This window comes from Haliotis asinina, chromosome 13 (assembly GCF_037392515.1).
Source record: "Haliotis asinina isolate JCU_RB_2024 chromosome 13, JCU_Hal_asi_v2, whole genome shotgun sequence".
NCBI lineage: Eukaryota > Metazoa > Mollusca > Gastropoda > Lepetellida > Haliotidae > Haliotis > Haliotis asinina.
In genome coordinates this window covers 41044168-41069349 of record NC_090292.1, presented here as the reverse complement: position 1 = coordinate 41069349, position 25182 = coordinate 41044168, and the positions used below count along the sequence as shown (strand labels likewise).

Below are 25182 nucleotides of genomic sequence, written 5' to 3'. Positions count from 1 at the left end.
ATTAGAGGTGTCTGCGGAGATGTTAAGAATGTCACACGACTACGGACTGGTGCCTTACTAGTGGAGTGTTTAAGGAAACAACAATCAGTCAATCTGTTGGGCTTACAACAATTTGTTAATACTCCCGTTGTTGTTTCAGTGCACAAGACACTGAACACGAGCAGAGGCATTGTGAAAGATGTTGCTCGCTGTCTTTCTGATATGAACGAGGAGGAAATTGCTGTTGAATTAAAATCTCAAGGAGTCACACACGTAAAACGTATTTTCCAGAAAAGCACAAGATGGTGCCTTTGTTAAAACCAACACCTATCTTTTCACTTTTTCTCAACCTGTAATACCTAAATCACTAAATGCTGGATTTTTCAACATCGGGGTGGAGGTTTATGTACCAAATCCACTCCGATGTTTTAAGCGTCAAAAGTTTGGTCATGGTGCTAAGTTCTGCCGTAGCAAGATGGTAGTTCGCTGCCGTTGCACTGGAGCCCATGATAGCTCTGAGTGCACAAATGACCTCAAATGTGCTAACTGCAATGGTGATCACATGGCGTCTTCTAAATCCTGTCCATCGTTTGAATTTGAAGCCCAAATCTTAAGAATTAAGCACACAAACAACATAACTTACCAAGAAGCAAAAAAAACTAGTACCATCTCCTGCTCAAACATATGTAAAAACATATTCCGCAGCAATTGCATCCTCCACTCGAGTTTGTAAGACAGTCTCCGTGTCATGTCAGACCGACATCTCCTGGGTCAAGGATGACCAGACTGTACTGCACCAACCCTCTGACATATCTCAGAAAAGTAATATGAAATCAACCACTTCACAAACAGACAATCCTACTCGTGATGTACCATCTCACTCCATGGAAAGTACACATACCAGTGATGCAACTTTAACTAGAAAAGAGAAAAAGAAAGTACAGAAAAGACGAAAGGCGCTCACTTACGTGGAGACGCCCACTCAAGTTCTTGCATCTGTTGAGGTTCATAACTCGTATGAACCTCTGGAGATAGACGTTCCTCCTTCACAACCAATTCATAGGAGTGAACACTCCTCCCAATCACGATCTCCAGTTAAGCCTCCATGAACACTTCCAATACTATTATTCAGTGGAATTGTAGGGGACTGAAGAACAATTTTAATGATATACATTTACTTATACAAGATTTTAAGCCATCAGCATTTTGTTTACAAGAAACATATTTTAAAGAAAACGATCACATCGATATACGACAGTATACTCCATATCACTGCTTTTCTCCTCCTGGGCCGAAAGCAACGGGAGGTTCTTCAATATTAGTGAGACAGGGCACCATTCACAGTCCTGTTCCTCTAAGTACCCATCTTCAAGCTGTTGCTGTCCGTGTAACGATGCACATTGTTTTTACATTGTGCTCTCTCTATCTTCCTCCTTCCTTTTCTGTGCAGCCTGTCGATCTGCAGGCACTTTATGACCAACTTCCTAAGCCCTGTATCATCATGGGCGATATGAATGGACACAATCCCTTGTGGGGAGGTACACACACAAACAGCAAAGGAAACATACTAGAACATTTTATTTCTGCCAACAATATCTGACTCTTTAATGATGATTCCTACACTTATTTACATCCTGGTACAGGAACATATTCTTCCCTTGACTTATCAATTACTGACTCTACTCTGTTGGGTGAGTTTGAATGGTCAGTCCATGACGACTTGTGAGGAAGTGACCATTTTCCAACTATTCTTAAAGCTATATGTCCATCTGACATCCCTCCATTGTCACGAAGGAACTTTACCAAAGCTGACTGGCTTTTGTTTGAATCACTTTCATCCAACAGATTGAAGCCTGAACTGTTTATGGGAGTTCCTGACCCCGTCCAACTCTTTTCTGATGAACTGAACAAAATAGCCGATGACTGCATTCCAAAGTCCTCTACGATTCCACACATACAAAAACCATGGTTCAACAACGACTGCAAACAGGCTAGGAAGGCACGGAAAAAGGCTGAGCATTATTTCCGTCGCCACCCTATGGTCCATAATTTGAACAAATTCAAAATATTAAATGCAAAAGCACGACGTATCTTCAAACAAAATAAACGTCAGTCTTGGCGAAACTATGTGTCGTAAATTAGTTCGCGTACGCCGATATCAAAAGTATGGAACATGATCCAGAAAATCAAGGGCAAGGGCTCACAAGCTAGCATTAAACATCTTAAAGACGGAGACCAAATATTAACTAGTAAATCTGACATTGCAAATAAACTTGGAGAAACTTTGGCCAGACACTCTTCCTCGTCGAATTATGTACCCCGGTTTCAAAAGTATAAAAACCAACAAGAAAGGACACCTATCAATTTCACTTCAGAAAATGGGGAAGATTACAATGAAGTATTTTCGATCCATGAGCTTCGTACTGCTCTTGACCAGGCTCATGATACTGCTATAGGAGCTGATAACGTGCATTATCAACTCCTGAAGCACTTACCAGAATCATGTTTAGAAACGCTCTTAAACATTTTTGATGATATTTGGACGTCTGGAAACTTTCCCTCGTCTTGGCGAGATGCTACAATTGTTCCCATTCCCAAACCTGGACGTGATCATACTGATCCTTCCAATTACAGGCCAATTTCACTAACTAGCTGCGTTTGCAAGACCATGGAGCGCATGATAAATAATCGACTTGTTTGGTACTTGGAAACCAATAACCTACTAACAGATATACAGTGTGGTTTCCGTAAAAACAGAAGTACCATCGATCATTTGGTGCGTTTGGAGTCTTTTGTTAAGAATGCCATAATTAATAAACAACACGCAGTGTCAATCTTTTTCGATTTAGAAAACGCATATGACACAACATGGAAACATGGGATTTTAAAAGATTTACATGATTTTGGATTACGAGGCCGTTTGCCTCAGTTTATATCGAACTTTTTAAATGACAGACAGTTTCAAGTTCGAGTGGGTTCTACCCTGTCTGACCATTATAGTCAGGATCAGGGTGTCCCGCAGGGTAGTATATTGTCTGTCACATTGTTTAGTATTAAGATCAATAGTTTATCCAAGGTTTTAAACGATTCAGTTGATGGATCACTTTTTGTGGATGATTTTAATATTTCTTGTCGTGGGAAAAATATGCATACCATTGAACGGCAACTGCAGTTATGTTTAAACAAAATAAATAAATGGTGTTTAGAAAATGGCTTAAATTTTCAAAGTCCAAAACTAACTGCATACATTTTTGCCGCAAATACAAACCGCATAAGGACCCTGAACTGTATTTAAACAATACACTTATCAAAGTTGTAAAGGAGGCCAAGTTTCTGGGTCTTATTTTCGACTCCCACTTGACGTTTTTGCCGCATATTAAATCACATAAGGCCAACTGTCTGAGGGCACTAGATTTGCTAAAAGTTGTTTCAAATTCTAAATGGGAAGGTGATCAAACTACCCTGCTTAACTTATATAGATCACTTATCCGTTCGAAACTAGATTACGAATCCATCATACATGGTGGAGCTTGTGAAAGCAACTTAAAACTACTAGACTCTATCCACTACCAAGGTCTAAGACTTTGTCTTGGGTCATTTAGAACTTCTCCCGTTGACAGTCTCTACGTTGAGGCTGATGAACCATCTCTTGAGCAGCGCCGTATAAAGTTAGTTTTACAGTACATTACTACATTATACTCTAATGAATCTAACCCTGCCTATAACTGCGTTTTGAATCCCCTTTATGAGGATTTATTCGTCAAAAAATCTTCTCTTGTCCCGCATATATTACGTAGAAGTAAACCCTTTCTTTCTTCGGACAGCCTTGAGCTGGAAAACATAGTTCCCTCCCGTTGTCTTTCTTCTCCTCATTGGCAGTTGGTCAGGCCCCAAGTGGACCTAGCGTTGACCACATTTAAAAAGTCAGAAAGCAATGAATTGCAACATAAACAAGAATACAATCAATTGAAACATAAATATAGCAATTACAAATCCTTATTTACAGATGGGTCCAAGGACGGTTGCGCAATGGTTTTTGCCACTGTCATTGGATCCAGAACAATATTTTCTAGATAACCAGACAACAGTTCTATTTTTACAACTGAAACTAACGCCATACTAACGGCTCTTAAATATATTCAAAGACACCCTAAACATAAACAATATATTATCTTTTTCGACTCTCTTTCCTGCCTTCAGGCCATCAAAAATATTTCTTGTAAACATCCACTTTTAATAGAAATAACTGAATTAATTAATAATCTTGCTACTGGCCAATACGACATCGTCTTTTGTTGGTTACCAAGCCATGTAATCATTTCTGGCAATAGAATGGCCGATCTTGCTGCCAAGGCAGCACTCAAGAAACCCGTGACTCCACTTCTTATCCCATACTCTGATTATAAAGCTACAATCAGATCGTACATCCGAGACCTGATGCAAAAGAGGTGGGACACCCAAGTGGGTGTAAATAAATTACATGCAATACAACCTTATATTGGTTATACCCACTTGGGTTGTCAGTCCAGATTTGAGGAGGTCATTATGAGGCGATGTCGTATTGGCCATACAAGATATACTTATGAATACCTTTTGAAAGGTGAGGATCCTCCGTTCTGCATCCCTTGTGATGAAAGAATCACAGTCAAGCATATCTTGCTTGACTGTGTTGAGTATTCCATCACAAGGGATCAGTATTTTAATTATGAAGGATCTTTTTAGCAATATTATCCCTCATTTAATTATTTCATTTTTAAAGGAAATAGATTTATTAATTGAACTGTAAATAGATAAATATTTTAAAATTGGAAGATTAAATTAAATTAGTAGCTCAAATCGTTAGTGGCTGTACCCTCAAAGGGGGTTGAAGTACCGTAAAATAATTGTCCTCCTGAGAGGGTACATAAGTCCAAAACATTTGAAGTAAAGTTCAGTTTTTCAGGTCTTTAATCGTAGAATAAGTGTGTTTTTACTTTATGGCTAGATTTGTCTAAATTGCTAAATTGCTAATCCCCACCGGATACCAATTCCAATAATTCAGTGAGATTGGACACGGTACTGGTGTCTGGCTCTAAGTCTAGTTAGATTTTTTCCCTGGGAGTGCCGAGAACTCGGACTAAGAAAAATCGATCCATTCCACTGTGCACTACCAAAAATGGATTGCAGTGGTTGCAGTGGATTTAAATGGAACCTGTACATAAATTCTAGCGTTCACAAGTGTTTAGTTAGAAAACAAATGTACTAGTATATCTAAAATGACACAAAAGGAACCGTATGACTATACACTGAAGTCCTGTAGAAAAGAGGAATATAAGAAGAAAAAAAGTCCATTGTAGTAATGGTAGGTTTAGTTGTCTATTTGACAAGATGAACATGAAGATCGGATACTAAGATTATAAAATAAATTAACAAGAAAAACTCTCCTGGGTAAAAATAAGTTCTATGTACGATATATCACATGTGAAGTTAACAGGCTGGTTAAAGTGAAGCCCTTTTCCTTCTCCATTTCCAAAACAGCCACAATCAAAGCGAACTAGTTCATGTGGCTACCATCTGGTCATATACCAACGAATTCGTGGGTTCGTTTGAGTGCACAGGGTTGTGTACTGTACACTAGGGGTTGTGACAACACTGAACGAATCTGCACAGAAAGTTGACTCGCAGATTTGTACACCCGGTCAGAAGTGGGCTCGATCCCGACACCTCAATCTCACTGGATCACTAGCCTTGCGCCTTAGCCAGCTCGCCCACCGTGCCCCCTACAGACTGTACGGATCTCCGTCAGTACTTGTATCCTGTTGCATAATGCACCTTAAAGTGCGCCTGTATGTCCCCTCTATTGCAATAAAATCATTCATTCCATACACTCTTACGTAGTGAGCAATACAGTGAGTTTAATTTAACATCGAGTTTAGCCCTATTCCAGCAATATCAAGTGGGGAATCGAACTACTTGGGTGTGAAGCACTGTCAGCATAAGAGTGATGGAACACTGGCGAAATCGTTAGTTTGAGATATATTTGAAAGTGATTCTTTGTATAGTATTACCTTTTTTTGGACTTATTGCAGGTGATATGCAATGTTATTTTAATTACCTGTTCATTTCAGAAAATCCTGTGACGTGAAATATTAACTCACTCACTCATAAAATCCCATGCCAATGTTAAACCATACTCGGAAATCTACATTCCGAAGTAAAACTTAACAGATGGCAGTCGCCTCTTACGACATAGTCGCCGTTTATGGCAAGCATGGGTTGCTGGAGGCCAATTCTACCCCGGACCTTCACGGGTCCACAGGGTAGATGTCGTCGTCGACATGGTGGATCTTTGTGAACTCTATAACACATAAGAAAGGAGGTGAATTAGCATTTACAACAACGCATTCAACTGCACTGATCACAGCTTGAGGCTATTCCTAAACCAAGAAGCATTGCCTTTGTGGGTATATTGGTTGCATCCCGTCATGAACAGTTGAACGTACGGGTTTATACATTCACAGCTGGTAGAGTTTTGAGTTATGTTTCTGGGGAAGCAGCCATGTATGACACATCTCCGCTCACAAGTCACAGGACACATGCAGGAAGTGCATTACAGCATGTTGAGTCATCTCCGTCCATATTTTAATATATGTCGACGTCAATCAACAACACAACACAAAGAGGAATGGCGTAGAATCAATTGGGTTAATCTGTCAACAGCATATGTTGTTACGTTGCAATACAGGTACCCTAAATGGCGATACTGAAAATGAAAAGTCCTTTAAAACCAAGTTCTAAGCCTACTTGGCATTTCTCCATTTGACATTTCCAGTCAAAGAAACATTATGTCTGGGCCTCAGCCAATACACATCTGCACTAAACGCCAAAAGAATTGTCACCCTCCTACCGCTATGAATTACCTGAAAACTATCAAAGATATGTTAGAAGGTATTAGTCCCTTTCAACATCGACAATGTTTGTCTGTAACAATATTCGTAGCGAAACGTTTTGTGTCCCATACCCTGGCAGAAAGAGAGTAAATTTAGTTTTACCCCATATTTGTCAACGTTTCAACAACATCACCAGAAGTCGGCTTCACACATTGTGCCCATGTGGGAAATCGAACTCTTGTCTCCGGCATGACGGGTGAACGCTTCAACCACTGGGCTGTTCCACCGCCCTGCAGTATCGTATAACACCGGTATAATAGTCTTTACTACAATTGACAGTTCTTTGCAAGGTGATTTTTTTATACATGAAACAATGTCAACCAGTTGATTACAAGTTCTGAAGTCTATTCTCGGGGAAATCACTTGATAACGTTGTTTGCTGATCCACACGAATATGCAGTGCTGGCCTTTTGCCAGCAAAGTAATATTATCCCTGAACCAGGAACTACGTGTCCAGGCAATCATGCTGAAGTATACCGGGCCTATAATATAAAGCACTGGGCCTAGATTTTTTCGAAGATTTTTAACGCTAAGATAATCCTAAGTGCCATACTTAAACATTAACTGACGACTATCTTAGCGGTGAGAGAACTTAGAATATATAGAACCTGGTTAGGCGTGCTAACTCTTGATACTGAGTGACTTAGTTTTAAGACGCAGTCAGTAAAATATTCCGGCTATATGTTGGCGGTATGGAAATACTCCAGAAGAAGACTTGACAATGTAGTGATCAACATCATGAGCATCGATCAGTTGGGATAAGATGACATGTGTCAACCAAGTCATCGTGCCTGACCAGCCGATCCCATCACTGCAAGCATGGATTTCTGAAGACCAGGTATAACCCGCATATTCGCAGGTTAACCATTTGTACAAATTGATATTAATTCCATCAGAAATTGTCCTTTAATTCCCCAAAAGGTCTGCCTGGTGTACAGATATGTACAGACTACCAGGTGGATGAATGAAGGTGTGATCTATGGATATATTGTACAAGAAGTTTATAGTACATGTTAAATATCAAGAAAACTGTTCGTGTACTCAACTGAGTGAGTGTGTGAGTGAGTGAGTGAGTAGATATTAAATGGCAATACTGGCAATATCTCAATCAAATTCGTGACAAAAACAATATCTGCAGTAAAAAAATAACACGTGTTCATGATTTAACCTGAAGCCTATGGACAGTAACATACTAGGGCATCGCAGCTATGAATATAGAACTGACATGTAACACGCTGCATGGACACCATCCCTTCAGTCGCTGGCGATTGTAGGAATATTTAGACAAAAACTGAAATGCCAAAAACACTAAGATTAAAAAATATGGTTGGGCTCAGTTGATTTTGAAAGTTTTGGGTCTCACTGAACATGGGTTTTCCAGGTTCAGATCACGATCTCTTCACATGACCTCAATATTGATCTTAAAATACCAGAAATTAGTTTAATACTACGTCGACGGGAATGAGATTTTGTGTTCAGAAGACTCTAAACTTGGGTTGGTGAAGTGCAGGTGAGAAACCCGAAGGTCAGTTCTACCCTGGTGCTAAGATATTGGCAGACAGTTTCAGAAGACAAACGTTTAACAGTACTAAACATTTAAAATGATTATTACAGCCGAAAATCGTAACTAAACGACCGCTATAATAGCCTGATATCAAGGAATGACTGTATGGTAGCCTGATATCAAGGCATCACTGTATGGTAGCCCAGTTAAGCAGTGTTGGCATTATATTATATTATTTTCTGTTAAGATTATTTGAAAGTTCATAGCATTAAATAGTCAGGAATAAATTAGCACTGGGCAGAAGCAGTGGTTTGGAAGTTACTATTTTTAGATGATTTCGGGGTCAGGCTTAACCTGGAGAAGCATTAAATCTGTGGAGGGCATTCAGAAGTGGAACGCATAAGGAAAGTCAGATTGATGGCCGTCTATTCTTCATCATGTGATGAAGAAACAAGCATACCCTCCGACACGTTGTGTTTTCCACAATAAAGAAATTGACATCCATAAATCTGACTTTTCTTATACAGTGACACTGCACCCTATTCCAGAAGATTGTTAAAACTATATGATATGCCAAGAGTTCTTGAGGCTTTTATGCCAGAGTTTTGCACGTCATACGTACATAGGCTCAACAAACTGAGTCGGTAGATTTCCATGCTCGGGTGGTGTCAGCAGCAACTCACAGTCTGTGTGAGGCGGCCAACGCCATGGTTCAAGGTAATGGCAGTGAGGAGAAACTCATTGCATCTACCAAGGAGGTTGCGGGGTCAACTGTCCAACTTCCCATGGCCTGCAAAGTCAAGGCCGACCCAGACTCAGTGGCTATACGGAGGCTGCAGGTATGTTGCATCAGTTTTTGTCATGGAGGACTTAATATCAGCTGACTAACCAGGAATCTTTGGAATGATTAGGAGGTTGAACTGACCTTCAGTTTCCGTATAGATATTGGACCTCTCTGAGGATGGTTCATTAGTATGTCTCTTGGCTTATTGTCATTGTGTCATAGTCAACATTGTTTGGTTGAATGTGTTATTTACCATCTGACATGATATAGCTGGAATTATGCTGTCTCATCAAACTCATTGAGTAAATCAATGTAGTGCATCACAGCTGATGGACTCTTGGGTAATGGCTCTTTGAGAGAGTCAAGTAGATTCCACTCATTTGTCACAATGTGATGTTACATTAATGACTTTGAAGGACATAAGACATCTTTGTTCTTCTCCAGTCTGCTGTAAAGAAAGCCACAGAGGCGCTTGTGAGGGCAGCTCAGCAGGCTAAAGACTTTGTTACTGTCAACAAGAGGATGGTAGGCGGTATTGCACAGGTAGGATTCTCTCAGTAGTGCAAAGTGTGTTGATGCTCAGCCTGTGGACATTTGAGGTTGTGTTGATAGGAGCTGACTAAAACGTTTATCGGATAGTCAGATCCTTTCCACTAAACTGGAATCAGACTCTTCCCATCACATTAGGCCCTTCCAATGATATCAGGTAAAATCAACATCTTTCCATGATATCAGGTCCTTGCCATGACATCATGCTGCTGACATGAGGCCCTTCATGTGACATCAGATCCTTCCCATGACATCAGGCCCTTGTGCTGACATCAGCCCTTCCTGTGACATCAGGACCCGCTTTTTTAAAACAACCTTAAGTTTTGACTCAAATTTCAAACTGACAATTTGAGTCAGCTGAAACGTTAAATAAACAAAAAAAAAAAAACAAACAAAAAAAACTTAGCAATATATTCACAAAACTCAAACTTTCTGCCAACTTTGACACCAGGCCTTTCCATTTCACCAAGTTCAGGCCCTTCAAATGATTCGTGGTATTCACGTGGCGTGTGTCAGTGTTGGAGTACACTGGACTGTTGTAATTAAGTTGCATGTATCCAAATACTTCCTCGTACCTGTCATCAAGATGTCGACTGGTTTGAATGTTAATAATCAACAAGGTCTCTATTTCCAAGAACCTTTATTTCACAAAGGGGTAATGACACAATCAGTATTTCCAATCCAGAAATCCAGTGTTCCTCATCCTGCTCCATGCTTCTTCACTAGTTCACATCTGGCCCTCATCGCTTCTTTACCCCTGAGTCTGTCTTTCTCATTGTAGCTTAAGAGACTTTTTTCCTAACGTGAGTCCACCTGTCTCCCCGATCTGGGACCTAGCCACTCAATCTTTCCCATTCTGAACTGATTCTCCCCTCCCCATCCTGATCGGGTCTCTTTCTCAGAGTTTCTTCAGCATCGTGTCAGAATATTTCTCTCTCAACCTATCGTGTAGGTTCTCACTGTCAGGGGCCAGCCAGTCTGTACAGGATCTGTCCTGTGCTTGTCTGTGTCATTGCAGCCAGAGAACAGGGATCGGTGAGGTCTTAAACAAATATAGGGTATTTTTTACCATGCATAATCTGAAAGTGATCTCAAAGCCTTATTGAAGTTTGGGTTGGATTGTGGCTGCTTCGAGATAGCTTCATGAATGTAGTGTGAGTGTAGACTGTATATTTACGTGCTGCTGTAGAGGGTGAAGGAAGCTTGAACGATACCTCATAGTCGACCTTGCTTTGTTTTGTTGATATATTTCACTAAGGTGCTGAACAAAACCTTATCGGTTTATTCTGACTGTCGAGTTGTCTCTCTTAGATGACCTGTACGTATCCTGCAGCCGTAGTGCTTTAAGTTTCCAACTCATTCGAGAGCTTTCTGCAGACTCCACTCATCTGTTGATTGGGGCACAACGTTGTTAGTTTCCTCCTGATCAGATTATAAACATGAGTTGGATTGATGAGTGAAAGGATATTTGTAGTAAGAAAATTTTAATGTGCTTTGATTAAATCGCTGTGTGATTTACAAGTTGCTGTATACAAGTCATGTGATTCGAAACTGAAAATGTTTACTGAGGTTCTGTATGACGTTGAGAGTTGGCATTTCTACCAAACTAGGACAGATCAAAAAGGAAAATCTCAGTAAGATTAAATATGTTTATATTTCATTTTTAATCATGTCAAGAAAATTCTTTTAGTTAAATAACTCAATGTTGAACACGCATACTGCCTTCTGCAAAACCACAAAAACATGATTTGACATCGAATTGTGTTGAATCCTTCCAAAACTGATTACAGTGTTAATAAGTAGTAGTGATTAGACTGGATGGAGGGTGGATTGTACAAGTCCTGCCAGTGGCATAACATCCCATATCGCAAGACTGGTTTGAATACACTATGTTCCACAAGTCTGCTTTCAGTGGATGACAGCCTTTGTAGAGCCGGTCAGCACCGTAGCTTGTGATATCTATTTGACAAGTAAATGTAGAACCTGGTAGATGTTGAAAGTGAGTTTGATGTTGCTCCCTATTTAGAGCTAATCCCTTGATACCACCATGTTGATGTGAAACAACCTGAAAACAATATAGGGGCCACGTTACTGGACATCTCAGTCGATCATTGATCTTTTCGCATGTTGTCATATAGCAAAATAGATAGATCTGTTCTGTTTCTCCAATTTTCTGTCTTCCATGTAACAAAATTTGTTGTTTCTTTTGATAATGTTCTTCTTGGGTAGAGCATGGCAAGAAAGATATTTTCTTCTGTTGTTTTGACTTTGTATCTGGTATTGGACTTTCTGTGACATTTTATTTAAGAAACATCCTTTCGCAATTTTTGGATATTTTGTTTTCATTTCATTTGCCAAAATGTTCTGATGATAAATGTTGATAAAATGTATTAAGAATAATTAGCAGATGCTATAGTGTATGTAGTCGGTTCTTTAAGGGAGGTAACAGATGCATGACAAGGGGAGGAAACCCTGGTTTTATCAGCTACATGCATATAATACATATTTCAGTATTGCCCCTGTAGGGGAGCTGTATGTTACCCTATCTGTTCCAGCGTGTTATTGTGTACACCCTACGCAGAACTCCTGCAACTCGGTCTCTATCTTCACTGAATGAGCAGTCCTGGGGCAGATACATACACAACTTGCCTTTATCTGTAGCATAGCAACGCATCCTGAATAACAGTTACCAAGATGATTATATTTTACTTATTTGGATTAGAGAAAGTTACTTTTAGAAGTCCTAATTTCTAATAATTCATGTTATAGTAAGTTTGCCTGTAACACTAAATATGTAAAGATGATTGATGTTGGTATTTTGAGGGGTATTTTGGGGGACGGAGGGGTAGCCTCGTGGTTAAAGCAGTCACCTGGAGGACCTGGTTCTTCACATGGGTAAAGTGAGTGAAGTCCATTTCTGGTGTCCACCGCTGTGATATTTCAAAAACAGAGTCATATAACTGAACTGGTATATTATCCCATGGCCTAAAGTGGGTGAATTTCTGTGCACTGTTATAGTCTAGGTCTGACATTCCAGTGAAGTTGAGAGTGAGATATGAGGGTTACTAAACAGCTTGTAGCATTATTGTGTATATTTCCCTGTACGTTTGTATATGCATTTATATACATACACTGCACACCCGCAGTTATCATAAACATGTTTATGGCGAATGTATATTTCATAATTCATAATAATAATAACAATAAATGTCATATCATCCATGACGAGAGTTGAGTTTTGTGTTTCATGCTTAAGTAGGGTGCTTTTTTGTTTAACACTGCGCTCGGCAATGCTCTAGCTGTAAGTTAGTAATGAAAACTGGAAAATATTAAAGGAACGCTTGAATGTTCCTTTGTTCTTTAAGTTGTTTCTGTCAGTGTATATGATCGACACTGGATCAGACAATCCAGCAATCAAAAGTATGAGCATCATCTACGTGATTAGTGGGATAAAACGACTTGTGAATCCACTGGTGAATCTGACCACCTTTTCCTCAAACATGGGTTGCTGAGGACCTACTGAAACCCGTGTCTTCATCATCACAGGGATCATGTTAAAGAAGTGCAAGAGTGGTCATTAGGGCTATGTACTGCCAAATAAGTTGCATTGCAATATAGATCTGTCGAATTTCTAATTTCAGAGTAGTGAAATGCAATCGACAGATGAGCACTTTGATCTTAGATATTAATTATTTGTAAAGATATAGGATCATATTATATAAACAGACGCAAGGGATTTGGATGGTTCGACTCTCTCTATCTTCTTTTACTGTCGTGTGGCAGATGCGACTTTGTACAAAGGGTTTTTAATACATTAGTGATTTCTAGTCTGTGTAAATAAATATTTATCAGTAGACTAGTTAAAACATAGGTCACCTGTCCCTCAAGCCTTTAACCAACCCAAGCCATGACCTGCTCAACTGATCGGTAAACTAACTGTTAATGTAAAATATATTGTCTAACTATATATTTTTATTCCTACATGTTCTGGATAATGTGTGTTGCTGTGCTGGTCGACATCACACTGTAGGCTCATTGTTCGTATTGTCCATTTGAGATCTGTATAGAATATGTCCTACTGTTTTGTACAATGAACTACAAGTATACCCATTACTTAAGAAATGTAATATAGATTAGTTATCATCCTACCCATTTACTACATGGGCACAATTTGTAAAAAGTTCATAATGTTTTTGCAATTAGAATATTTACGAATATGTATTGTGCTATGTACTTGGCAAGATGGGTTGTAACCTTACTGTGTATTATATGTTATCGAGTCTGTTTACAACTATTAGTACGAACTATTGCGCACTGATGATTTTATTATATTTACTATCAATGTATCATTATTTCTGTAAAGATACGAACTTCCGGTTTGGCGTGAATGGCGAGACGAGCTTGATCCACAAACATGGCTGCAAATCGAAGGGGGGAAAGGTAAATAAAAGTCCGACGACGTTCAGGGAGGCGGTTTGAGTGAAAGTTTGATCGGGGAGAGTGCGGAACAATCAAACAGGGGCTCTCTGTCACCGAACAGTGATTTGGATAGTCAGCCATCACATTCAGAAAACAATGTCGGACACTGAGGAAATCAAATGTTTCATCAACGAACTTCCGACATAATAGGCGGATTAAAGAACGATATTGCTGAATTGAGAGAATCTTATGACAATCTTCGGGAGTCGTTAAGTTACAATTCAGCTGATATTCAAGACAACAAGGCTGAGGTAAACAAGCTGAAGTCGGACATGGCCGAGATGATGTATCACGTTGAAAAGAAGCTCCTGGAACGGAAACTGTACCATCATAAGTGTAACTTGCTTGTTTATGGTATTCCAGACACGCCAGACCCCCCAAAGGTAAACTGCTGAGAAAAAAAAGGTCTCAATTCGTACCGACCTGCCCGTGCCACTGAAAACATACAGAGGAAAACTAGCCTCAAAAGCTTATGAACTCCGTCAAACTCACAAGCTACAAACAAGGATCCTTGAGAGGGGAAATGATATCATCCTGCAATGCCGACAAAGTAAACAGTTTGCCTGGAAAGATGTCGGACTGGAAGATGAACTTTGAATATATTGAATGACATGTCTGAACAGTTATCTCCAACAGAAATAGTATCTGCACATTCATAAGAAATGTCCATCGATGTTGTTGATTTTACCTGGTCTGTCACCTAAAAAGATCAAGAAAGGTTTTTGTTTTCCTTGTGTTGTATAACTTAGATCTCTGTTTGTGGATTATTATCCCTCCATTCAGTAACCAAGATATCCCAACTGAACGTAAGAAATCATGTGTGTGGATATTATGTCCACGTGTCAATGTTTACAAACAGTGCTATTTTTAGAACTGTCATATACACCCACGTGACTGTGTTAATTTCTGAGTCACTTACGTGCTTGAAAAAAATAATTACGGGTAAAATGTTATTATCGTGTTGTAAATCCTTAAGCAGTTGGTTCCATTATATGACTGTACTCTCTACTTTGTGCAGATTGTTGTTACAGACGACACTTTTGTATTTGTATATGATGAAGGCATTGTACATCGTGTCATGTTTGTTCAATTTCCAGTCAGCAGATGTCACAAGACCAATTTAACTCTTTCGATATTTTATCCCCAAAATGGTTATTGGGCTGATAAAATTGTAAGTTTTATAGACTTTGTATGTTCCAAATGTGAAATGTATGTGTATGTTTTTTCTTTCCATTGAATTTTGATGTCTCGTTTTCACTTCAAAATCAGATGTTGGTAGTGAGCTTGAAAGGTACAGGTACATCGTTTTGCCGAAATTTCCACATGGTTATTGCCTGCTTTTCATTATTCCCAATACGTGTATATAATGATGCCACACCCCATCATATGGCTGAAGAACTGAATATAGTATCCCTCAACTGCAGAGGTCTCAACAATAATATGAAAAGAAAGAAAGTACTGATCACTCTCTCATAGAATTATCACTTACACTTTCAAATGTGCCTCGTGGTCTAGGTTTCTGGAAATTTAACAGTTCATTGCTGCGGGATAGAAAATATGTGGAAGTGATAAAATCCACGATAAAATCTGCACTCGACCAATATGAAATTAATAATGAAAATATGGACAATGACATAACATATTCAATTGGTGATCAATTACTATAGGAAACTGTACTATTAACGATTAGAGGAAAGACAATTTATTATGCCTCAGCTTAAAAGAAAATTATACTGCATACAGAAAACAAGCTGGAAACACAATCAGGCTCCGTGGAAATCAGACTAGACAATTCAGATACAGACACAGCAAACAATGATACGCTAAAAGAAATTAACTAAATTAGGACTGATTTAGAGGATATCAATGGAAAGAAAATAGAAGGGATGCTAGTTAGAACCAAGTGTAAGTGAACAGAACAGGGCGGAAAACCAACAAAATTCTCCGTGAAACTTGAAGCCAGAAATTTTTAAAATAAATCCTTTGTACAGTTAGAAAAAGATGATGGAACAGTTCAAAATGATGTTGACACCATGTCAAAAGAGGTGAAATCTCTTTATGGAAGAATGTATTCAAAACAAGATGTAAGCCCAATAGCTTTGGACGAACTTTTACAAGATATTACCATATCATTGAACAAAGAACAAAGAACTATAATGGAATGTGAATTAACAAGAGCAGAAGTTTTGACAGCCATAAGAAATATGAAAAACGACAAAAGTCCAGGTCTTGATGGTTTTACAGCAGAATTTAATATTTGTTTTTTGTAATGATCTTGGTGAAGTTTTGATAAGATCTCTAAATTTCGGACTGGAAATTTATCCGTCTCCCAGAAACAGGAGCTGATAACATGTATTCCAAAATGAAATAAGCCTAAAAGGTTTTTGAAGAACTGGCGACCCATTTCGCCTCTAAATATATCATATAAGATTTTGGCCTCGATAAAAATAAGTATATAAGAGGAATTAAAGTTGACAATATTGAATACATTATGTCACAATTTGCTGATTGGACCACGATGACACTGGATGGCTTTGAAAGATGTCTTTATGTTGCTTTAAATACATTACAATTCTTTGCAATATTCTCTGGGCTAAAAATCAATATTGAAAAATCTAAATTAATTTGGATAGGATGAAACAAGAGATCAAGACTATAGTTATGTAAAGACTGTAATTTTGACTGATCCCACACTGAATTTACACTTTTAGGTATTCACTTTGACATTGATTTTGCAAATGTGGTTGAATTATGCAGATAAATTGTCCCAATTATGAACACCTGGTCAGCACGATCACTTACTCCCTTTTGACGAAACAAAGTTTTGAAATCACTTCTGCTTCCTAAATTAAATCACCTATTTGCAAGACACCTAAATCCTCCAGAACATGTTTTAGATAAGCTTCAAACGCTATGTTTTAGATTTATATGAAGAGGAAAACCAGACAATGTTAAAAGGGACATTATTACATTTCTTCCAAAACATGGTGGATTAAAGGTATCAAAAATAAAAGAGACAATTGTGGCCCAAAGGCTTGGATGGGTAAGGAAATTATTACAGAAAGTGGAGTTATCATATAAGTGGGGTTATATGGTCCGCAGATTGTACTTATATTAAAAAACGAGAAAACTTACGAGATCTTAGGCTTACGAGAGCTTTGTGAAACGGGGCCCTGTTCTGTATAAATACTGGTATAGGAGGTAGTTGTATTCGTATCTGACATGTTGACAGCGGAAGGGAAATTTCTATCCCTTGATGACTTTATGGATCTATACAAACTCAAAACTAATTTCCTGACCTACGAAGGGGTCAAACAAGCAATTACTACTTACATATTAAAGGTAAATATTTCATTTTTCACCACCATGAGCACACAACGACACACCCTTTTAATTTGTCTAAGCTAAAATTCAATGAAAAACGTAGAAAATATTTCTATGAAACACTCCTGTGCGCTAAACTCAAAATAGAATACTATAACAAAAACTGGGACAGCTTGAATCAAATTCTTTTACCAAAGGACTGGGAAATATTTAATATTATCCCATGGAAATGCACTTATAGCACTGACCTAAGAAGGTTACAATACGGAATTATTCACAATATTCTACCTACAAAACTTTTTTTTAGATGAAGTACATAGACTCTCCCATTTGTAGTTTTTGTAACTAAAATTGTAACAATTACCCATCTCTTTTGGGACTGTGAAATTGTTCAAAATATCTGGAAAAACCTCCAGTCATGGCTCTTAACTGACTTGAATATTCCGTTGTATTTCACAAAACAGAATGTCTTGCTTGGGATCCAAGGGAAAAATAATAATCCAATTAATGCCATAATACTTGTTGTGAAACAAGTTATCCTAAAACACAGTAGAAATTCAACTGTACCCTTTATCAGTTATGTGAAAAGGGAGATAATTAAGTACAAAATGTGTTTATTTCTCTTCTTGTGGTGTCTACAAATTATTTTCTGTCTGGTCATCTCTACATGCACTTTTTCAGCACTATAAGGAGAGCAATGGATAATATCGTCTGTGTTATCTATGTTACTATGTTAACTATGTTATCTCTATACATCCATCTACACACAGACACACAGAAACACAGACATACACAGGCACACACACACACACACACACACACACACACACACACACACACTATATGAAGTTATAGTGGTATCTAATTGATGCCCGGCAACCTCTGCATACCATGTACCACTTTCTGACTGCATGCACCGTACCTGTAAGTGAGAGAAAAAAGGTAATTATTTCTGTAAATGTTTCAGGGTAAATTATCGACCACAATAGCTCACAACCGTGGCGTGTGAAAGTCTGCGTAGATTTTAATTCAAACCATAAAGATAATCACAAAATCTCCATGTATGTTCTTTACCCAATAGACCGGTTCTCAGAAAAAAAATCAATATATATATCTTTTGAAAAGTGTTTTCTGCTATACATGTAGTGCTGTGCAGTGATTGTGTAGTCCTTATGGGCGTAAGGTCTAAAGTCAAGGGCCTAGATTTTCGAAGCCCTCTTAGCGCTAAGATAGTCGTAAGATCCACACATTAACATTAAATTACGGCTATCTTAGCACTAAGAGAGCTTGGAACATCTAGACCCTCGTATTGGCGTCAACGCTTGTATGGCGGCTTTGAAGAACTCCTGAAGAATCAGGAGACGAGAAAAATGGTGACAGACCTGATCAAATTGTACAGGAACTTTGTACTTCTTTTTGTGGAATAAATATGAATATGAATATAACTTTGTATGTAAGAATATTTCACTCATATGACAGTGTGCGAAATAGTTTATAAATTTGCTACTCACTCGGGCTGCACCTGAACCTCACTAGCCCAAACTTATTCACTAGCCGAAAATTTGAATGCTAAAACGAAACTTATCATTAGAAAAAGACATGTGAATAATATGTAGCTGGCATGACACTGCCGTCATCATTAAGCTATTAGTATGATGACGATATAGACTATAGACCACAGACTGTAATCCTAAACAGTGATAAGTCGGACAGAGGGGTTTATTAAAAATGACCCCATGAACATTCACTGGCCAGTTTGGCCAGTGACTGTGGAGATTTACTGGTCCGACTGGATTTGTAATTGCCACGGGCTAGCGGACAACTGGCTATTTTGCACATGTTCTGCATGAGTGGATGGCTGCTTGTACTCTCCCAAACTTAAGGTAGTTTCTAGTGGAAGCCCACTGAGATACCATGCTGCAGTTAATACCCAACTCAGACACATTATACTGACTCCGAGCTGACAGTTCCTGTTGTACCCAGTAATACCGAACGCCAGGCAGGGACCAGCAAGTACCATACATTAGCATGTTTTGGTATAGAGCGGGCACGAATGGTACCATCGACCTTCCGCTCTCCAGGCGAGCGCTCTAACCAGTACACCACGGAGGCGGTGTATTCTTAAGGGTGATACCAACGAGTACACGCAAGTCTATCTCAACAGATAATCAATTTATGACTGTGTATTTTTAAAATATCAGGAAATGAAATTATTGTTTGTTTTGTGTTTAACGCCAAGTTCAGCCATATTTTAGCTGTGTGACCAGACAATCCAGTGATCAAAAGCATGAGCATCGGTCTATGTAACTGGGATACAATCTCTCAACCAAGTCAGCGGGCCTGATCACCCGATCCCGTTAGTCGCTATGATTCCCATACTTCAACGTAAGACTTGCGACTGTCGTAGAGCAACGATCCCTTTGAGGAGTGGGGCCCTGGGAGCTATTTTTAACTTCACTTCGGAAATTGGTGGTTTCTGAAAAATGCACGCCATCAAATTTCCCAAGAACGTCCTGACAAATCAGTTTTGTGGGTAAAAGTTGTGTTTCAGTTTTGTCAATCCCAATCTTACAATTGTCGAAATTTACTATATCACAGACAACAGAACCGTTTTGTTATTCTTTGTTTGTCAAATACGATAGATTGACTTCAGTTTCACATGGAATTTCTGCCACGGCTATTTTCCATGATGTTATTACTGCCGCTATGTAAATACGATACAAATACATGTATAAATAAAACTATTTAATTTTCTTCAGTTAGAGAGCAGTGATTTAGAATAATTTGGATATACCAACTTCGTACAACAGTTCCATTTCATTATGGTACACTCTGAAATTACACCCTCATGACGCACGTAATATCCGTATCATAGAATTGAGAACAAAGTACACAAATCGCTGCGTAAGATTCGCCTATTTGGTTATTTAAAGCCACACTTGTCTATATTCCAGCTACAGGGCAGTGGTCTGTAAATATTCGGGTTGGGAAGATGCAATCCAGTGATCAATAGCATCAGTACTGATCTACACAACTGGGATACGATGACATGTGTCAAGCAAGTCGGCGAACATCACCCAATCCCGTTTGTCGCCAAGACTGATTCTAAACCGGATCTTCACACGTCCACGTACTGTATAAGAGCCACAACTGTCACCTGTTTCAAGTTTGCAAGCCACCAGTAGATATCGACGACGACGGTAGTGTGGAAAATAGAAACACCGAACTTTCGACAGATTGGATAGTGTTTACAAAGGCCTGTCATGAAACCACCATAACGTCATGTATATTTCACATTCAGCTGAGACAAATGCATTTTTTAATTCTTCGTGTATTTAGTATAAAATAACAAATGGTCTTTGTCAGCAATACCAAGTGTAGAGATATATATTTGGTGTCAAAACGAACACTGTGCTGGTAGGACTGTGCTTGTTTGACATGCAAACACAGAACAATCACATGTTTTTACGTTTTTAGAGTGTGTAACATTTTCTCAAATTCCATGATTTACGAAATTGTCATTGTTCTGTCTGACTGACGCAAACCAACGACGCAACGACAGCGGACTCATAGGCCTTTGTAACTTCTCTATGCTGCAATAAACAAACAAACGAACAAGCAAATAAATAAATGAATAACTAGATTCTCAGGTCAGGAAGTCACAGGGTTTTTTTATGCACAAACGACTCCTGAATCAAGGCATGACCCTTGAATGCATCTTGGGTGACGATGTCAATGACTTCGCCATTTTATAAAAGTCTGTCATGGGTAGCGATGTTGTACATCAACTCTGTTGTACAGATGATAAAATTTGTATACTGATGATAAATATTGAGGCAACACCTGATTTAACGTGATGTAAATGAAACCATTCAAATTAATACATTGAATGTATAACAGTTTTCAGTGGCCTAAATATTCGTCTCACCAGTTCAGAAAACAATATGCATGTGCATTAAGTGTTTTGCTCGTGCTTGCAGCTGAAATGCATGCATGTGCATATTTATCAAAACATTGTTTCGAGAGTAGTGTTGTGTGAATTGACGATTCAGTAAAATGGCTCACAACCAGTTATCTGAGGCCACAAAATGGCAAAATGAAAGAAGGCGAGATGTCCTGGCGACTGATTACAAGACGTGTTAACATCTGTCACAGCGTCATCAGCAAGTTCGTGAAAGAAACACCACAACACAGGTGAAGTCGCTGGACGAAGTTGACTCAAAAAGGTCGATTTGATGGATGATAGATCTAGGCGGCTGCAAAGATCCGGGTTTGATTCCCTACGTAGGTACAGTGTGTGAAACCCATTTCGGGTGTCCCCCGCCAGGAAGTTGCTGGAATATTGATAAAAGCGACGTAAAACTAAGCTAACTCACTCACTCACTCACATTATCAAATACACATGTATAACGTAAAGCTCACTTCGGCGTCTCTGTTTGCCTGTCACTAAGACGATTTAAAGGCTTATCCCATGTTTATATGTGAGATTTTGGCATAATCATTGGCGACTTGATCGCATGCCACTGGTCACTAATTGGCTGTTTTCAAAATTTAGTTCAATGGATAAATATCCAATATTTACATTTACAAGCATACATACAGTAAACGATGGCGCGAATGTCAACATGGCGAGATTTACGACGTGGAGGAGATATATAATTGTCTTTTTGGTATCCAGGAAAAAATAAAACTGAGAGGGTTTGGGTGATGCTTGTTTTCATTTTTTTTGTGTATTGTGCGTGTAGTCACTGCAGAATGGGTGCATGTGACACCAACCTTGTTAAATCTTGCACTAATCAGCTGCACACTTCCATTCTCCTTTTGTTAAGCAACAGCGACGACATGGTATTTCAGTAACACTGCTTGTGTTCTGTGGCAGTGCGGCTGAGAAGACGGTCGAGCGCCTCCGTGTATATCTGTGACGTCATCAGCAGTGTGACGTAACTGTCACTGTACAAATGGCGCCACGTCAGCTGGGTGAACCTCGGGTCAGTCTGAGGTCACAGAGTGCAGCGACATGTAAACAAACAGTCTGTTATTGTCTGTCTCACAATTCGTGAGGTTCTCAGAACAAAATTAATAAAGAATTATGTCAAGACGGGCGACGTTTACGTGCAATCACTCATAGTTCATGTTTACACTCACTTCACAATTTTCTTACCTGATCATGCGAGGTTCCAAACACAAAACATGACAAAATGTCTTGAATAAATTCAACAACTTTTATTTATATTCAGAGAAAAAGGAAATCACGACTACATGAATGGCACATACCACGTAGGTGTCAGTAACGACATGTGCTCCGTCTCCGTCTCCGTCCACACCAACACCGACTTCAGTGTGTACCACGTGACACCAGCAGATCCAACACTCGCTGATATCTCCAGCGTCTCGCTATGTCGGCCGCTGTCCGCCCGTAGTTGGTCCTGGCGTTGACGTCCACCACGTTCAGGTCCAGGATCAGCTTCACCATCTCCAGGTCTCCCTTATCACAGGCCAAGTGAAGGAAGTTGCTACCGAACCTGTCCACCAGTGACACATCAGCCCCTCTACCCACCAGGAACTCCACCACGTCCCTGCGTCCCTTCACTGCTGCCGCCATCACCGGTGTCCTGCTCAACCATCCTCCTCCTCTATAGTTGATGTCAACGTGACCCGCTGCCAGGATCCGCTTCACTCTCTCCAGGTCACCGTTCTCGCTGGCGTAGTAGAGGTCGCGGCCTGCTGCTGCTGATGGAGCCGCTGTAACACAACGTAAACTGTGTACACCAGACGTCTGTCTCACACATCTACAATGTTGATACGTGACTCGGACACTGCTACGTGAAAAGTTAAACAATTCCATCATGGCTGACAACAATCCAACATGACGGGAATGACAACATCTGATTTCTGGAATTAAAGATGGCGTGTTTGATATGTAACTTTCTGTTAGAGTCAGCTGTCGTAGCATTATTTTGCGCACGACTTGAGAGTGTTGATGTTTGTTGAACTTTACCAGGTGATAATGTCAGTAAAACTGTTGCTGCTGGGGTTTCCACCTACCATGGCTATCAGAGTCTTGTGTCGTTACTGGCGTCAGTGGAACCGTCGTGCTGGGTGTCAGATCCTCACTCGCGTCAGTCGTGGAGGCTAAAACAGGGGGCATGTTGTTCAGAAGACGATACAAAGCACATAAACATTTCTGTTTCGCCTTTCTAGATATGTTTGGCTTTCAATATTATGCATGATTAAATTCTAAGTACATATCTTACGGACAAAGTGTTAACCATATATCATTCAGTTTGATTGAGATAACTCTTATAGGCACGAGTGAGTGAGTGAGTTAAAATTTAACGTCACATCGGCAATATCTCAGCCATATCGTGACGAGAACATCTAATATCAAAATTAATTATATGTCTACAAACCTGTCAACTAAGGACAGTAAAACAACTAGAATATCACAAATGGAATTAAAACTAGCATGGAAAGTTAAAAACAACATCACCATTAGGACAATACACTATAAGATCAGGCTATAGATCGCCAACAACTGAAGGTAGATCACCACACTGGGGACCATGGGGACTTACAGTACCTTTGCTACCACACCATCCCTTCAACCGCTGGCGAGTATACAGAATGCTAACCAAAATTAAAACAACAAGAATACTACGATTAAAAACCTTGTAGATTTAAATTTACATCGAATGTTTGTGGACTTACGTACCCTCTCAGGGGGACAATAATTTTACAATACTTCAACCCCCTTTGAGGGTACAGCCACTAACAATTCTAGTTCCTAATCTAAACTACCAATCATTAAAACACATTTATATTCAGAACATATACTCAACACATATTCAATCCAGAAATCAATTTCCTTTAAAAAAACAATAATTAAATGAGCACTGACTGTGTTAAAAAGATCCTTAACAGTTTTTACAGAAAAACCCTTATCCCTTATGATGGAGAATTCAACACAGTCAAGCAGGATATGCTTGACCGTGACTCTCTCATTACAAGGGATACAAAACGGAGGATCCTCACCTTTTAAAAGGTATGCGTGAGTGTATCTTGTATGGCCAATGCGACATCGTCGCAAAATGACTTCTTCAAATCTGGACTGACAACCCAAGTATGTATAACCAATGTAGGGTTTTATTTCATGTAATTTATTTATACCTACTTGGGTGTCCCACTTCTTCTGCATCAGATCACGAGTGTAAGCTCTAAAGCTAGCTTTGTAGTAAGAATAAGGAATAAGAAGTGGTGTCACAGATTTGTTGAGTGCTGCCGTAGCAGCAAGATCGGCCATTGCGTTACCGGAAATGCCAACGTGACTGGGTAACCAACAGAAGACGATGTCGTATTAGCCAGTGGCAAGATCATTATATAATTCAATAATTTCAATTAAAAGTGGATGTTTACAAGAAAGATTTTTAATCGCCTGAAGGCAAGAAAGAGAGTCGGAATAGATTATATATTGTTTATGTTTATGGCGTCTTTGAATATATTTAAGAGCTGTTAATATGGCGTTAGCCTCGGCGGTAAAAATAGAACTGTTGTCTGGTAATCTAGAAGATATTGTTCTGGATCCAATGACAGTGGCACAAGCTACTGCGCCACCGTCCTTGGACCCATCTGTAAAT

At 39.2% G+C, this 25182-nt stretch overlaps 1 protein-coding gene across 1 annotated transcript in view; it reads right to left on the bottom strand.

The window, feature by feature from the left end:
- LOC137259549 (myotrophin-like) overlaps window positions 1-24848 on the bottom strand; it is a 148751-nt gene extending 123903 nt beyond the window's left edge. The window contains exons 1-4 of the mRNA XM_067797178.1: window positions 24720-24848; window positions 24129-24156; window positions 23594-23680; window positions 22873-23290 (exon numbers count right to left, since the gene is read on the bottom strand). Coding sequence (XP_067653279.1) covers window positions 22884-23290; window positions 23594-23680; window positions 24129-24156; window positions 24720-24848 — 651 coding nt within the window. The 3' untranslated portion in view covers window positions 22873-22883. The remainder of the gene's footprint in view (window positions 1-22872; window positions 23291-23593; window positions 23681-24128; window positions 24157-24719) is intronic.
- Window positions 24849-25182: the final 334 nt, after the last annotated feature.